Below are 18,361 nucleotides of genomic sequence, written 5' to 3'. Positions count from 1 at the left end.
GCTCACTCCTGATGGGTCACTTGTCCCCCCCCGCTATTGCTATTAGTGTGAAAATTTGAAATGTAGTTTTGAGTTAGTGTTATAACAGATGACGAGGAGAAAAGGGAGTCTTCTCATTTGTATTTACTATCCCCTTTTACCCCATTTTCTGACCAGGGTGTTAAACGCTATATGATTACAATTGGTATATTCGGGAATGTTGAACTCCCAGTTTTAGTTTGGTATTCCTCGGTAGGGAGGGAACCAAGGAACTACCGTATCAGTGTTTAAGGGGTTGTTCCTCCAGGTATTATTTCCGCAAGGTTTGCTCACGTCCGTCTATCCCTGCTCTGACCCGACTGCCTGGTGTGGTAGTCAGATATACCCACCAGTTTTTGCGTTGGGCTGCTACTAGGCTTTTTTATTTAACCAATAGGGTTCAATGGTGATTTTTAAATTGTTTCACAAAAGGATTTGCCCAGAAATTCGAAAAAATCTAGAATTTCGAGGGGGAAGTGAAGCTCTTGCCCTGCTAAAAACACTTCAATCAGGGATGTGAGATACTCAATCTGACTAATTTATTTTTTCATTACAGCAATTCATGAGATTTCTCACAATTTGGCGTTTGGCCATGCTAGACCAATGGCTAACAAAATTCTTGGAATTTTCGCCAATTTGCCAATTGGCTTGCCTTTTGCCTGCGCCTTTAAGAAGTACCATTTAGAGCATCACAGAGTAAGCATTTCTTAAATATAATAACTAAATTGTTCCAAAGACTGATACTAGATTTTTGTATATATTTGATTTCTTGTTACCATACCCTTTCCGATGGCAAATGCATTCGGTTACACGCGCCTAACCTCTATGAATGAGGGGATTCATCTAAAAATCGTGCCGAAACTTGGGCCTACATTTTAGGCCAAAATTTGCTGGTGTCCTTTGGACTAAATTTAGTGAAAATATTTAAAGTGGTTTTTGTACTTTTTATTGGCAGACAGTACCGTTTTCATCTTTTTTAATAATTCTGTACATATGAGGAATTTAGGAAATTTGACTTTTTTTAAGCATGCCAGTATGCATAAGGTAAGCAATCTTTTCTCGACAAACTTTCTTTAATATTTTCAGGAAAGTAATTGAGTTAGGTAAATGAAATCTTTGTAGAATTTCAAGAATTGATATCTAAGCGGATTACTACTGCTGCTAACAACCCACTGCAGCACCAAGTCCCTCGAAGCCTACACAGCTACTCGTCCTCCTCCATCCAAATCTATTAAAATACTCCCTCTTAGCACCCTCCCAAGAAGTTCAATTTCCCATAAATTCTTCTTCACGACCACTCCATTCGGAAGACGGCCTGCTTTTCGTTTGGCCCTAGATGGTTGGCCGAAACGGAGGAAGTTTGGCAATCTGTCATCCTTTACCTGCAGGACATTTCCTAGCCATTTCAACCTTTCTCTCATTTAAGCTCCTGGAAAGTTAGATTGAGCCACGTTTTACGTACAGCTTACTGTTTAGAACACAAACAGTCAGACGGGTACCCAAAAGAATGAATCAGGGAGTCTTATCAAATCCTGTAAGTTTGAACATGCCGTAACCATTTCAGAAATATTGCTGGTAGGCCCTTTTTACAGGCTACATGAACATAGTGTGTTTTGATTTAGCTCAACACCCCCCTGAAGATTCTGGAATTTTGGCTCCAACTTCTCCCCACACCCATGATTTTTACAAAATTACCCCACTGCCCTCTTTCCAAATCACAAATCCTCTATGTAAATAATGAACAAATTGTATAAACCATGGTCCTTACCCAAGCATTTTGGGGGTCTTGTCATCTGGGGGGCCAATAAAATGGCTATCTTGAAATTTTGATTGGATGCCATTGCGATAAGGGCAGTGAAAAGGGGTGTAGATGGGACATGGTTGCCTTTTAGGCTTCCCCAAATGATTGCTGTAAAACTCTCCATTGAAAGAAAAAGACGATAAGTCTAGCTGTGTTAATTAGAATTTACCAACAATGCAAAACTGAACTTATTTCTAGCTCCTTGATTAAGTCAAAATTTCTGTAAGTTTTATCCACTGCTTTATACTAATATACTAACTTTATACTGCCTCTACTAATTCCTTTAATATATTCATTGAGTTTTTCTTCTACTTGCTCCCAGGAGGAGGGATTCTTTCTTGAGGTTGCTTCATATCTAAGACTGTATTTTGGTGTTTGAATTTTGACCACCCGTGGGGTAATACGAACCCTCTCCCTCCGTAACGCTCAGGACGAAGGGCACCTACATTAGCTGGATTCTTGGATATTTCTCAAGGAAGTACTTCATTACTGTTTTGTAGTTGCTCGTGGTTGTAAAAATAGTTTCACCCATAAGGAATTTTCTTTAAACTTGATTTTTTGTATAAAAGCTACAGGTTAATTAACATATTATACTGGCTAGAAAGCTTTAATAATAATTCATATAAATGATTTAATATATGCTATTCAGAGGCAAATTTGACCAGGGCAACGCACAGACCAGCAAAGACAATTAAAAAATTACAGTTAGTCTTAAATGTTAATGATTTATTGGCGATTATTCCCAATATTTTTGGTGTTATATGTTTATAGTCTAGAAATATTTTGCTAATATTGCTTATATTTTAATATTCTCAGGGTATATTGCTTATATGCTCATTATCTATATGATTACATTACGTAAGATATATATTACTTTTAGTCACGAGACGCTTCTTCAGTCCATTTTGGGCTAAGTCAGGTTTGGCTTCTTTGAAATTTACTGGGTTTTTGTGGTTGTAAACCCTTTCTAACCCTGTAATTGAGAAATTTTAGAATGGACGGAATCAAATTAGCTCCTAAAAGCTATAACATTCATTGACGAAAATTCTTTGAAGTATCTTCGTTTTAACTCTTAGATTATTGTAATTTTTTGTAATATTATATTCTTATTTTAATTAACGACGGAGGAAATTGTAAAAGGATGTTTTTTGGAGATTCATTTTATGAACATCCTAAATTCATGCTGGACATCAGTCAAGCGTAACTTACCTCAATTAATTGCGATAAATTTCGCAGGCAAAAGCATATATCAGTTTTTGACTTTATCGTGTCTGGTCATGTTGAGAATAAATTAAAATAGCTATCCTTTTATATTAAATTATTAGCATTAGCACTTATAACATATTTAGGTTTTAAAAAATAATATACAATTTTAGACGCAAGGAAATCCAACAGAAATTCAAATTTTAGGGAATAGTCTTGCGACGGTTCATCTTAAGCGTAAATCGCATGCTTTGATGCGAAAACCTTCAAAAATAAAACTTGGCCTTTCTCAGATCTGTTCTAAATGGTTCATAATGTCAGATTATTGCCTCCTGTTTTAAAAGACCCCAAAGCCGAAGGGAAAAACCTTATCTTGTTGTGGTCCCCTATGGCCTCCTCTCAGAATGTGGCCTCCTATCAACAAGAAATTTTGGGTGACCCTAGTCACCGGATAGAGAAGTTTTTATCGGGTTACATGGCGCTGTCGCCTGACTTTTTGCCGCTAGCAGGGGCGTCATTCACGTAAATGAAGGGATTTATGTAGATTTGACGCAAAGAGTCAAACGGGAAACTGACAAGAGGGAAAACTAGTACCAGTGTGAGAAATACAAAACCGAAAAACGGGAAATACAAAACTGAGATCGGCGCAGACACTAAATGGACTGTGTTGTTTTATTTGCCAGAAAATGTTTTTGATTTTCTTCTTGTAGTAAAAGTATGTATTTTTGAATATAAATATGGAAAATATTGTTCCTTTTTTAAAGTGGAAAATATTTGTAAGACAGAGTATTTTCCTTTTTATTGTTATTTATACTATTATTCTCTTTTTTGAAAATGAAAATAAGATAGTGGTAGAACTCTAATAAAAAGGTGTAAAAACCAAAGGGAACGAAAAGTCACATATGCTCATAAAAAAAGAAGATAAAACCTTTTGCCGGGGGGGAACCGAAAAAGTAAAGAAAACAGCCGAAAATCATCCCTTATCTTGTTCTGCAAATTGTGCAAAGGAAAAATATAAAGCTTAAAATGAAAAAAAAAACACTTAGAGCATAAAAATTACATGGCTTTGAACTTTCTTAAAAATTACTCCCCCACCCTTCTTTCTCTGAGATTGGTTCGAAGTCTCCCCCATAACTCAATGAATATTGAAAATGTATCGTATTTATTTTTTTCCGCTGTTGACCCACCCCCTCCACCTAATCCCGAACTATCGGACCTGAGTACACCTATACATTTCATATATAATAACTAGACTATCCTCGAGCTTTAACTTCTTTTTATTTTTCATTTATTAACGCTTCTTTTTCCTTATTTTAGTACCAGGGTGACGACGAACTCGATAGCGACATACCAACATCACTTGAAGCCAAACTGTTTTGTACCACTGGTGGTAAACTGCTCTGGCTATTCCTCCAGCCCCTTTTCTATGCCCTCCGACCCGTATTCACCCGACCTCGCTCTCCTACCAAGCTAGAACTTTTCAACACAGTCTTGCAACTGTCATTCAATTTTGCAGTCTTCTATTTCCTTGGCGCAAAGAGCCTGGTGTACATGCTTGGTGGTTCTCTGCTTGCTATGGGAGTTCATCCAGTCGCTGGGCACTTTATTAGTGAGCATTACATGTTTAAGAAGGGCTTTGAAACGTATTCCTATTATGGTCCGTTAAACTGGATTACCTTCAACGTTGGCTATCATAATGAGCATCATGATTTTCCTGCTGTTCCAGGGTCGAGGCTTCCTCAGGTATGTAGTTATGTTCCTCAGGTATGTAGGTATGTTCCTCGGGTATCTAGTTATGCTCCTCCGGCATGTTCCTCCGGTATGTAATTATGTTCATCAGGTATGTAGTTATATTTCTCCATTATGTTTCTCAGGTATGTAGTCATGTTCCTCTGGTATGTATTTATGCTCCTCCGGCATGTTCCTCCGGTATGTAATTATGTTCCTCAAGTATGTAGTTATATTTCTCCATTATGTTCCTCAGGTATGTAGTCATGTTCCTCTGGTATGTAGCTATGTTCCTCGGGTATGTAGTTATGTTCCTCAGATATGTAGTTATGTTCCTCGGGTATGTAGTTATGTTCCTCATGTATGTAGATATGCTCCTCAGGTATGTAGTTATGTTCCTCAGGTATGTAGTCATGTTCCTCAGGTACGTAATTTCAAATAATCAGTGAATGGTTTCTTAGGCCAGTTTGATTGTTGAACTTAATTGGAAGATGTTTCAGCTAACAGCAACTGTACCAGGCATCAATTGGAGAATCAAACAGTATTTTTACCGGTCCTTTGCCTTGTCACCACGAGGCTTCTTTATATATCTGTCAAAAATTGAGCTAAAAGATTGAAATCATTAATAAGCATGAATAGAAGAAACTTCAAAATCACAAATGGTCCAGAAAGATATTTGCTGAGAATGAAGGACCACAGAGAACAAATGCAAAACACTAGATGAAGATGGGTTGGCTTATCCAATCTGTGGTGCTAGGCTTATTCCTCCACTCCCCCGAGAATTTCTCCAAGGAAAATTCTCCTGGACAATTCGCCATCCCCCCGTGGAAAATACCCCATTCAAAATTGAGCAGCCACAGAGAAAGCATGACAAATAAAAATAATGAAGAAAAGAATGAATTTTAGAATATTCCAAAATATATGTAGAATGTTTTATAGTATTTAATTTAAATTTTATTTAGTTGAATTCTGTTTTCGTGTCTCTGGAGTTGAGTTATCATAGCAGGGTAAGATAAAGTTTAACATTGGGTCTGTGGAGATGATAGAAACTCTAGGGGGAAATAGACATTTTGATGTTTTTGAACAAAGCAGATAACCCAAAATTTGACTCGATATCAAAGGGGTTAGAGGAGGGTTGGATGGCAGAAAAAAAACCGAGAGGGGGTCTGATTGCCCTCCAGTAGCATTTGACCTTAAAAAAAGGATACAAGAACTTCCGATTTTTAATTGAATGATCCCCCTCACAAGTTTCAAAATAACCCTTTCCGTTTGAATTGAGTAGGAAAAAAGTTTTGTCACTTTTCTAGCCCTTAGGGTGCATGTTGAGAGGAAGGAATATTTTTTCCTCTTCTGCATTGGGGTCTCCTTAGCCAAAAGTTTCAAATAAAGTTCATGCCAATCGGAAAAATTAGCCCGTTTTTTTAGCCCAGTTTGTTACAGAACGGACCAATTTCAGACGGACTAAAACTTTGAATTATTTTTTTGCGCATCAGTCCCCTTGGCTCAAGGACCTAAGGTTGTAATTTTCAGGTTGATCAAGAAAAAGGTTTTCGGGGCTCATTTCTGAACCCCTAACCCATCCTCCTTCCAACAACAAATCTTTTTGACCTAGAAAATAATCCCTGAAAGTTTCACGCCATTGAACTGCTGAGATCAAAAATACCCCCCCCCCACCCTTTCTGCTATAAAATATATTTGTAAAGAATTGACAATTTGCTTAGTTTATGGCTATCCCAGAGACTTCGTGGGATCTGTAATCCTTGGATACAAATTTGTTAATATTTTCAACTATTCTGAACAGAATGGGTCTTAAATCAGATGTCCTAAGGGGTTACAGAAGGACAAGTATCAGAAAAGGTTCGAGGACATGTGTTGGTCACTCTCCAACTCCTCTCGACTTTAAAAAATAGGCACTAAAAATCTCAATATCAGATGGGGTGAGCATCCTTCAAAGTTTCTGTGATCACAAAAGGTGGTTGAGGAGGGGGTAACCCCCCTTCCATATAGAATTGATTATGCTTGTTTTGGGTTTAATGTTACTCTTTACTTTCATGATGGATGCGTGTTCCGGAAATATTCCAGAAGTCAAGAGAGATTAAGTATCAATTTTACTTCCGTTCCCTAGAATTAATTCTATATTTTTCTAAAGGCTCATTGAGAGTTAAGATGCTTCAGGATTAAAAAGTACTCTTTGAGGTATATGACCTCCCCCCCCCACCTGTAAAATGACCCACCCTCGGTCCCCCTTCTTCATAATAGCTGATGAAATTAATTTGTTTAATCTAATGGAGCCTTAAAGCAAATGTAAGAAATAGTTTTCTGGAATGAGAAGGAAGGTATCACTCAGCAGAACATAACTCAAGTAAGTCTCATAAAACAAGAGACTCGTCCATTTCGATTTAAAAAGTCCTGACTACGTCCCTGCATATTTTTTTGGACACAAATAAAACTATTACGGATACGTCGACATAAAGCAGTTTGAATACTTGACAGTTTCTTACATCGACCGATCAAGTCGCAATACTACAATTAATGAATAATACGACGGTGAATTTAAAATACAAAAGCCAAGTAGCAATTTCTACGAGACTTATCCATTGTTTCGGCCTCCTTAGGTTCTTAAACATTCTAGTGGGTATTGAATTCCTTCTATTAATTCCAAAAGACATCAGAGATTCTCAATTAGATATTTAATAGCCTTAATCCATAGTAAGTATAGATTGAGAGTCTTTTGGGCATAACCAGAATATTTTGAAAAAGAGTTCATTTCGGCCTCCTTAGGTTCTTAAACATTCTAGTGGGTATTGACTTCTTTCTATTGGAGTGATCATAGTATCTATGCTAAATGTAGATTGAGTGACCATAGTATCTATGGTAAATATAGATTGAGAGTCTTTTGGGCATAAACAGAATATTTTGAAAAAGAGTTCATTTCGGCCTACTTAGGTTCTTAAACATTCTAGTGGGTATTGACTTCCTTCTATTGGAGTGATCATAGTATCTATGCTAAATGTAGATTGAGTGACCATAGTATCTATGGTAAATATAGATTGAGAGTCTTTTGGGCATAACCAGAATATTTTGAAAAAGAGTTCATTTCGGCCTCCATAGGTTCTTAAACATTCTAGTGGGTATTGACTTTTTTCTATTGGAGTGATCATAGTATATATGCTAAATGTAGATTGAGTGACCATAGTATCTATGGTAAATATAGATTGAGAGTCTTTTGGGCATAACCAGAATATTTTGAAAAAGAGTTCATTTCGGCCTCCATAGGTTCTTAAACATTCTAGTGGGTATTGACTTCCTTCTATTGGAGTGATCATAGTATCTATGCTAAATGTAGATTGAGTGACCATAGTATCTATGGTAAATATAGATTGAGAGTCTTTTGGGCATAACCAGAATATTTTGAAAAAGAGTTCATTTCGGCCTACTTAGGTTCTTAAACATTCTAGTGGGTATTGACTTCCTTCTATTGGAGTGATCATAGTATCTATGGTAAATTTAGATTGAGTGACCATAATATCTATGGTAAATATAGATTGAGAGACTTTTGGCCATAAAAGAATATTTTGAAAAAGGGTCCATTTCGGCCTCCTTAGATTCTTAAACATTCTAGTGGGTATTGACTTCCTTCTATTGGAGTGATCATAGTATCTATGGTAAATGTAGATCGAGTGACCATAATATCTATGGTAAATATAGATTGAGAGACTTTTGGCCATAACCAGAATATTTTGAAAAAGGGTCCATTTCGGCCTCCTTAGGTTCTTGAACATTCTAGTGAGCATTGGTTTCCTTCTATTGGAGTGATCATATCATCTATAGTAAATATAGATTGAGAGACCTTAGGGGCATAACCAGAATATTTTGAAAAAGAATCCATTTCGGCCTCCTTAGGTTCTTAAACATTCTGCTGAGTATTGACTTCCTTCTATTAGAGCGCTCATAGTATCTATGTAAATGTAGATTGAGCGTCCATAGTATCTATAGTAAATATAGATTGAGAGACTTTTGGCCATAACCAGAATATTTTTAAAAAGAGTGTATTTCGGCCTCCTTATGTTCTTGAACATTCTGCTGAGTATTGACTTCCTTCTATTAGAGTGCTCATAGTATTTATGTAAATGTAGATTGAGCGTCCATAGTATCTATAGTAAATATAGATTGAGAGACTTTTGGCCATAACCAGAATATTTTTAAAAAGAGTGTATTTCGGCCTCCTTATGTTCTTGAACATTCTGCTGAGTATTGACTTCCTTCTATTAGAGCGCTCATAGTATCTATGTAAATGTAGATTGAGCGTCCATAGTATCTATAGTAAATATAGATTGAGAGACTTTTGGCCATAACCAGAATATTTTTAAAAAGAGTGTATTTCGGCCTCCTTATGTTCTTGAACATTCTGCTGAGTATTGACTTCCTTCTATTAGAGCGCTCATAGTATCTATGTAAATGTAGATTGAGCGTCCATAGTATCTATAGTAAATATAGATTGAGAGACTTTTGGCCATAACCAGAATATTTTTAAAAAGAGTGTATTTCGGCCTCCTTATGTTCTTGAACATTCTGCTGAGTATTGACTTCCTTCTATTAGAGCGCTCATAGTATCTATGTAAATGTAGATTGAGCGTCCATAGTATCTATAGTAAATATAGATTGAGAGACTTTTGGCCATAACCAGAATATTTTTAAAAAGAGTGTATTTCGGCCTCCTTATGTTCTTGAACATTCTGCTGAGTATTGACTTCCTTCTATTAGAGCGCTCATAGTATCTATGTAAATGTAGATTGAGCGTCCATAGTATCTATAGTAAATATAGATTGAGAGACTTTTGGCCATAACCAGAATATTTTTAAAAAGAGTATATTTCGGCCTCCTTATGTTCTTGAACATTCTAGTGGGCATTGACTTCCTTCTATTGGAGCGATCATATCATCTAAAGTAAATATAGATTGAGTGACCATAGTATCTATTGTAAATATAGATTGAGAGACTTTTGGGCATAACCAGAATATTTTGAAAGAGTCCATTTTGGCCCCCTTAGGTTCTTAAACATTCTACTGGGTATTGACTTCCTTCTATTGGAGCACTCATAGTATTTATAGTAAGTGTAGATTGAGCGACCATAGTATCTATAGTAAATATAAATTAAGAGACTTTTGGGTATAACCAGAATATTTTTAAAAAGAGTCCATTTTGGCCTCCATAGGTTCTTAAACATTCTAGTGGGTATTGACTTCCTTCTATTGGAGCGAACCTAGTATCTATAGTAAATATAGATTGAGAGACTTTTGGGCGTAACCAGAATATTTTGAAAAAGAGTCCACTAAGTATTTTTAATTGAGCTTTGATCATGTAGGGTAAGCATATTTCGTTTTTATGTATTTTGTATGTCTGGCCGTTTTGGGGTTACCTTCTGTGCACTGCTTGCCCAGCATCTTTTTTCCTGTCCAGTATTTTCTTTTTTAGTTTTCAGTTTTGTGGTTTTATTTGTTCATCTACTTTTTTGTTCATAATAAAGTGCTAACTTCTTATCTTCGTTACAGTATCAGTTCAGCAATCCGTTTGGGGCTTATTATTTTGTTACTACGTTTTATTGTATTGAGTAAATATTTTTTTTCATTTACTGTTTTTTTATTCATTCATACCATTTTCAGACGAAAATTGAATCTGGTTGCGAAACTATGTAATTGAATTCTTATTTTGGTATTGTCTAATTCCTAGTTCCCAGGAAAACTGAAAAACTAATAAGACTGAAAATTCCAAAACGACTTAAGCACAAAGAAAAACAAAAAAAAGTAGTCAATGTCATCTTGTGCCGGCCAGTAAAATCCTTAACCTAAGTACAGAAGAGTTTCTTGCTGTATCGAATCTAGGCGTTAACTGTTTGATTAGTTATCATTTAATTAGTTTATTAAGTTAACTTTAATCAAATCATTTGTCAGTTTAATTGTTTTATTAAAATTTATTAAACTAATTAATTTAACTCTTTAACTAATTTAATTTCAGTAAATCATTTAATTAGGGGAATATTTAGAGGCTGTTGACAAGATGAATTCCGTGTAAACTAGTTCAAGTTCAACCATTTTGTTATTCGTATATACATGTATATATTTCACATAGGCCCATGGTGAGACAAACTTGAAAAACTAGGCCTAGACAAAGATAAAATAACAGACTAACACTATAACAGAATAACAGAATAACAGAATAACACTATATAACAGAATAACACTAGAGGATAGCCGAGAGGCCCACATTCAACCAGAGTAACAAAGCATACAAACAACTTTATCTTATTAAATAGACTCTAAATTAGGTAATTTTGTGCTAAATGAAACTTAAGATTCCTCTTTATTAATTGAATAGAACTAAATTTATCAATAAGATCTTTGCTAGCACCCCAGCACCAGGCTATCGACACAAACGGAGCAAATTTAGATCTCTCAGTACTATACTTGTCAACGTCGATTCTCTAGTTTTTGTCGAATGTTATAATTATGTAAATCTAGTGATTGAGTAAACAAGCTTTGATTTAGGTAATATGACGATAATTTTTTAATGTCATAATTAAATTTGAAAAGAATTGCTTCAAAAATAAATTGTTGAGAAACTGGAAGTATATCTAGATAAGTATATACAGATACTTATTTTGTAAAATCTGTATTGGTTTAATATGGCCTTTAAATGTAGATAAATAGACTAGGGAACAATAATTAATATTAGACTGAATCAGAGCAAAATAAATGCTTCGTAAAGCAGAGTAGAGCAAATAATGTTTTAATCGTGCATTAAACAAACACACCTTGAAATTGTAGTTTTGGAATGTGTATTTTAAAAGATAAGCTTTTTTCAATCACAAGTCCAAGGTACTTTATCGTTTCCACCCTAGATATTGATAATAGATACTTTGAAGAAGTAGCTCGGGTAATGCGAGGGAAAACATTTGACTTTCTATCGTAAATTATGAAAATAGTTTTCGATAGGTTCAAAGCAATAAAATTTGATGAACACAAATCGAGAATATTAGATTATCCGTCACGCGTCAACCCAAAATCAGTCCGATCTTTCATCTCTTAGTTCTATGACTATCTACCTTAGTTCTACCCTAGGAATGATAGACTTGTCTATGAACAAGTGAAATGACATCATTTTTATACCTTCCGAAAAAGGACTTATGCCAGATTTGCCTATCACTCACTCGGACTAACTGTCTTGGCTTTTTTCTACAATTACTAGTATCCAGATCCTTGATGGCCGCAACTGCAGTATCCATCCTCACAACCAACTCTTCGTCACTCCACTCAAAAAGTGAAATTGCCGTATCATCAGCAAAATGTGTTTTGAGACACGGGACTGCCAAACCGCGGTGAAGATCATTTATATTAATTTAAAAAAAGCAGAGAACTAAATAGGAGAAATGATCTTGAGAAATTCAAAGGTATCTAAAGAGATAATGCATTTTGCTAATTCGAGTACGTGAGGAAGATCGTTAAATCAATTATAGTACCCCTATGTAGGATGTCAGTAGCTAATGACATAGAGAAGAATGGGGCTTATGGGTCCATACTATTTCAAATATAATGAGACCTAAAGCAAAATTTCTTATAATATTCTATATTTATCATGTAAATCGTTCGTTTTTTGACCTTTTTTTCCAAATTAACCCCTTTCCCCAGAAATGTCTCTCAATTTTGAAAGAAATTCAAATTCCATACCTGGCAGTAAGATTATGACTTGCTCAAGAAACGGCACACTAGAAATATTAAAATCAATAATATTGATTATAGACATTCGTAATAATTAGTTGGCATCTTTTAATACCTCGGAGTTTACCGGAGTATACCTAGTTGGCATCTTTTAATACCTCGCGCGGAACCGATAATTAGTCATTATATTTTACATTGCAGTTACGTCAAACTGTATTCAAAATAAAAATGATTAATTGTTTTTAGTAAGTTAACATTTTAGTTTTACTTTGGCCATGTAGATATTTATTTTTAGGTACGAGCAATAGCACCAGAATACTATGATACACTACCCCATCACGATTCCTGGGTTAAGGTTCTATTTGATTTTGTCACTGATCCCGATGTTGGCCCCTACGCTCGTGTTAAGAGGCAGGCCCGTGGATTAGATGTGGATAACTCTAAAAAGAGTTTGTGATTCAGACAGATACTAGTCTAGTGATACCAAATGGACCACTTTTATCATTTATTTTCTCTAAAAAATTTTCCACTGCCATAATTTCCTATATATTCTAACAAAACTGTGGAGTTCGTTGCAGTTGTTATACCCAGGCCATACTATTAGGAGCATTATGGCCTATGTCGTGACTCGGCCTCCAGGCCATACTATAGTCGCGCTTCTGGATCAAATCAAAATTGCGCTTGATTATAGCGCCAACTATGTATCCTGTTCCTAATATCTCTGCTTAAATTAGAGTCGGCTCTCAAGCATAAAATCCGTGATTGACCAATTAGATTCAAGAGTTAAGGCATAACTTTTTGAAATTAGAAAAAAAGCAGGTTTGGAACAGCAGTTTCTGTATCTGTATCAGGAGTTAATCAGAAGTTACAAAGACATAGTTTTGGTTGAGAATAATTGTATAAAAATTTATTCTGATTATTAATAATTAGTTAATATTAATTATTAATTCTATCAATGCTTTTCAAATCAATTTTTTGTCGTTTGAGCTCGTGCTTCTGAAATTCATCTATAATGTTAAAATTAAGAGAAAGTCCATGTCATTCATAAAACTTGGCGTTCTATTCGAAAGGTTTGACTATGATATAGCTCCTTACTTCATCAATATCATCCATGAAATTTTGGTTTGGATTTTAAATTAGAAATAAGGAATCGAAATGGAATTTCTGAAATGACGAAATTGAGTTTTTTTTTTTTTTTTTTTTTTTTTTTTTTTTTTTTTTTTTTTTTTTTTTTTTTTTTTTTTTTTTTTTTAGTGGGGATAAAACTACCTCTTCTCTAAAAAAAAAAGTTTTTTTTTTAGTGGGGATAAAACTACCTCTTCTCTAAAAAAAAAAAGAAAAATTTTCAAATAGCCAATTGAAAGAGTTCCTAGAAATCTTTTCATCCTTCAAGGAAAATTATCATTTTTTACTTGTCGTCAACTCTCCTCCTTGCTCGTCTCCGCCCTTTCTTGTAAACACTTTATCACTTAGAGATGCTTATATACAGAGAAATATGGGGTTGGATTTCACCCCAGCATTTCTAATAGGCAAGAACTTGAGGAATGAACGATCGAAGTTGAAAACATGCTGGTTAGATGTGTGTAATACTAAAATTACTTTATAATGGAAATAAATATTAATCTAGTGATGTCAAATGGGCCACTTGTGGCCTTTATTTGTGCTATTTATTTTTACATTTATTAAGTTTTACTATTGTTTAATTAACGTTGCTGTCGAAAATATTTGATCTAGACTCGGGTTTTCCACCATTTATTACTTTCCAAGCCAGTAGTGGTTCTGGCCTCTTGGTTGTCGCCCCCCCCCCATCCTGTCTCCTACAAGGTTTTCGGGCCAAATTTAATAAATTTTTATTTATTAACAAAATTATGTTCAATTTATTAATTAATTAATAATTTATTTTTATTTATTATTTCAAGTTATTAATTATTTAATTATGTTTCATTGTTTGTTCATTTTATTTTGTTAGTTAATAATTAATTATTTATTTTAATTTGTTAACTGCATCCACTACTTTATTAATAAATTTTTAAAATCATGAAATGATTGTAAGCGTTAGGTTATTTATTTGAAATTTTGCATCCCTAAAGTTTCTGCGCCCGGTGCAAGTGCCTCCCCTGTCCCTCCCCTAAAAATGTCTCTGTTTCAAGCATAAGTTTGTCTATATCCCTTTATATGTAATTTCTCACCTTTTCTTGTATGAAAAACTATGCTTTGTTCAAACGAGTTCAGATATTACCTACATATTTATCTGGGGATTGGTCCAATAGGGGTTTTAAAAACGAAGTCCTTTTCTGACATTTTTTATATTTTTTCGTTCATTTTTTTGGTTCTGTCTTTATTATTTTTCTTAAACTTGCATCCACGTTTCTTTATTTAACTATTTTTACAATTATGTTTTTTAACCCAGATATTGGGTGTGGTGTTTGTATTGACTATAAAATGAAAGAGGTAAGGGAGTTAATTAGCTAAGAATATTAAAGGTAATAACACAGACAAATTTCCGGTCATTTATTTATCTCTGAAAATAGACTTATGTTCGCTGTTGATTTATGTCAAAGATGTAGATTCCAGGGCGGAGTTATGTTATCACATAACCACTTTTAGTGTTATGACCATTTCATCAAATATCGAGTTTTTTATAGCTCTTCTATATAATTTCTGATTTTTTCATAAGATGTAATAATGTAATATTTATTAACACTAAAAGCTTTTATAGGCCATGGTTAATAGAAAAAATCCCTACAGCATTAGATTTAAAAATAAAACACTGCATACGTTCGAACTGAATGGACAAATTAAAGACAATGGTACCTACGTCATACCCATACCCATCAACCTTCCCAACTTCTTTATAACCATCCTCCATTATTACATATAGTATCCACCCAATCCTCCCTTTCAAACCACTCCAGAAAAATAATTTTGCAATTTGTGGTAATTTTTTTTAAGTCGTGACCCGCAATACTGACCAATCTTGCCAGAACCCGTCTGAACTGAACATATTCGGCCTTGATTTGAAATGAACTGAACCTATTCGGCCTGGATTCGAAGTATAACAATGGAAATGAGTTATTCAACGTCTTATATTAAGTTATGTGGGGGCTAAAGAAGAATGCATCATTTGTTACATTCTAGCTATGGGTACAAGTTTTTCTATTTTTCTAATGTTGATTTTAGTGTATATTTACGTGACATCTATGATTTTTATTTGAACAGGGGATAAAACAAAAATATCGTTTTGCAGTCTTAACCTAAAGATCTCGAGTAATATTAGAGCCAGGATAGATTAAAAACCTTGTCTGGCCTTTATTTTTTTCTTTTGAAGGGTAAAAAATATCGGATTTTTTTAGTTTTGATTAACTAATCATCAACGAACTCGATTTTTTTTTCGGGGGTAGGGGCTCAAACCTGGTAACTTCTCTCCTTCCCTTTGGTTCAGGCTGTGGTCGTTGCTTGCTTGGGATTTCTTCCGTAAGAGGGATTTCTTTCATATATGGATTTCCCCAGCAACTACCTGGGTCTACAGCTCTCTCAGTAGGTTCTATAAGATCTGAGTAAGTTCATAATTATTGCTAATGAAAATATTTCCCGTGAGATCGTTTTTTATCCTTCCTACTTTTTCCCAATTATTTTCGTAATCACTTTATTTGTAATGCGCTTTTTTAATACGTGTTAATAAGATTCATTTAAGTGAACTTTCGTCAGACCACTCCGGGGGATCATTTTTTGGATGACACAGGCATGGGTGTTACAATGTTTTTTGCAAAAGAAAATCTACTTTAGTAGGTCTGCGATGTAATTTTCACGTGCTTAGAAATAGATAGTCCTACCTTTCAATAATTACTCCTTAAAATGCTAAAAACAAATGGTGCAAGTAGAATGGTGCTCAGTGCTAATTAGTGCTCAGGTGCTCAGTGCATAATGCTTTAGTGCTAATTAGCGCTATTTGCCATATTCACGATAATGCCCCCAAATTAACGAATCTTATCACCATTATTCACCAATATGACAAGCCATTGTACCAAAAAAGATAAGAATTTATACGAAGGAACGCTTTACATGTGAGGTCCTTCACGCGTGGAACCCTTCACGTATATACGTGGAAAATTCGGACTGAACCAAATCAAGTGATTTTGGCCTGCTCATAGTGCGATTGTTCTTTTTAAAATTGACAATTTTTTCAAGGCGTCTCTTAGTATGTAATTTATTTTTGTTTATTTTTTCTTCTTAGCTGACAGACCAAATCTTGCACGAAAAAATAGTATTAAAGGGGGCTGTGAAAGCTTCCTAAACCCTTTCTCTGGGCATGGCTTAACGAAAGTTATTTTTTTACACAAGTTACTTTATTTATTCAGTTTTCTTGAATCTGTCAAATCACAAATGTTGATGTTTCAAATTTATCCTTATGCTAAGTAGCCAGGGTTGCCAACACTTCTTGCAAGTAGCGTGCTTAAGTCATCTTAGAAAAAGCTGATCCAGTTTTGACATTCAAAGTGAAACTAATATCTTGTCAAAGCCTAGGTTCGTAAGAATATATTTATTGAACTTATAATGCTAAGGTCTCTCTTAACTTTGATTTATATTTAGATTAATATAAAAGTATAAAATTAAACATTTACAAAATTATATACTATTTTTGAAAGGCATATTATGCAGTTGGCAACCTTGCATGTTCCCAAATCCTGAAATTCCCTTTTTTGATAGCTGTAAAAATAAAAATATTGTTTATTCTTCTTAATTTAAATGTCGTGGCTGATGTCCATTACTCCCAAACTTGTTCGGTTTGGTTCTTCTTTCTTTAGGCTTTAGGCTGATATTGACAAGCACCGACAATTTGTAACTTTGGTCATTTCATTAGTGTAGCATTGGATCAGTTTTACTATTGTATTTACGCTAGATGGTGTTGCTTACTATCATGGCTACTCGTTTGATTGATCTGATGATTTAATATATTCAATTTAAATTTGTTTAGTATCTAGTGCTAATTAATGGTGAGAAATTGTCAGTTATTAGAAACAATAAAGATTGATTCTAAATTAGCTTAATTATCATGTTAATTAGAAATTAACGTTGTGCTAATGAACCTGATTGTTTAATAAACTTTCTGCACGAAATTTGATTTATTAATAGTTATTTGGGTCAAGAGCTTAGGCTCTTTTTTATATGAAAACTTTGCCCAACGAGAAAAATGGGAATCTAGGTAAAAGAATTATTCAAAGTTAGTAAAAATGCAATAATCTGAACATTTCAGTATACTATGTCTGCAAAGAAACAGTGACATCTCGTAAATGACAAATACTACCGTTGCTTCTCGAACAGTGACATATGCTTAAGAAGAAGAAGAAAATACAGGAGAAATACTACCGTTGCTTCTGGAAATACACGGGAAACTCAGGAAAATACAGGGGAAATACTACCGTTGCTTCTCGAAATACAGGGGAAATACTACCGTTGCTTCCCGAAATACAGCGGAAATACTACCGTTGCTTCCCGAAATACAGCGGAAATACTACCGTTGCTTCTCGAAATAAAGAGGAAATAATAACATTGCTTCTCGAGCAGTGACATATGCTTAAGAAGAAGAAGAAAATACAGGGGAAATAGGGCAAAACTATTTTCTCTATTTAAAAGAAGAAAACTACCAACATGCGCAATATTTAGGCCGGTATTTATCAAAACGCTTTTCTGACTAAGGACTCTCCACGGGATGGGAAGAGAAAAAAAAACCTGTATTCAAATTCATTACTAATAATGGATTTTTGGAGGTTTAGGATGCGAGAATGGGTTTGAAAATTAAAGATGATAGGACAAAGACACTCAATCTAGGAATAGGCAGGGATAAAAGGATGATGTTCACTGCTAACGAGATTTAACGTGTCGATATGTTAGTATG

The 18,361-nt window shown here is 34.6% G+C and overlaps 1 protein-coding gene across 1 annotated transcript in view; it reads left to right on the top strand.

Annotated features, from left to right (window-relative positions):
• LOC136039503 (sphingolipid delta(4)-desaturase DES1-like) overlaps positions 1-13,716 on the top strand; it is a 53,561-nt gene extending 39,845 nt beyond the window's left edge. The window contains exons 4-6 of the mRNA XM_065723291.1: positions 575-714; positions 4,340-4,765; positions 12,761-13,716. Coding sequence (XP_065579363.1) covers positions 575-714; positions 4,340-4,765; positions 12,761-12,922 — 728 coding nt within the window. The 3' untranslated portion in view covers positions 12,923-13,716. The remainder of the gene's footprint in view (positions 1-574; positions 715-4,339; positions 4,766-12,760) is intronic.
• The last annotated feature ends 4,645 nt before the right edge of the window (positions 13,717-18,361 follow it).

This window comes from Artemia franciscana, chromosome 19, assembly GCF_032884065.1.
Source record: "Artemia franciscana chromosome 19, ASM3288406v1, whole genome shotgun sequence".
Lineage (NCBI taxonomy): Eukaryota > Metazoa > Arthropoda > Branchiopoda > Anostraca > Artemiidae > Artemia > Artemia franciscana.
This window is presented reverse-complemented; position numbering and strand designations above follow the sequence as displayed.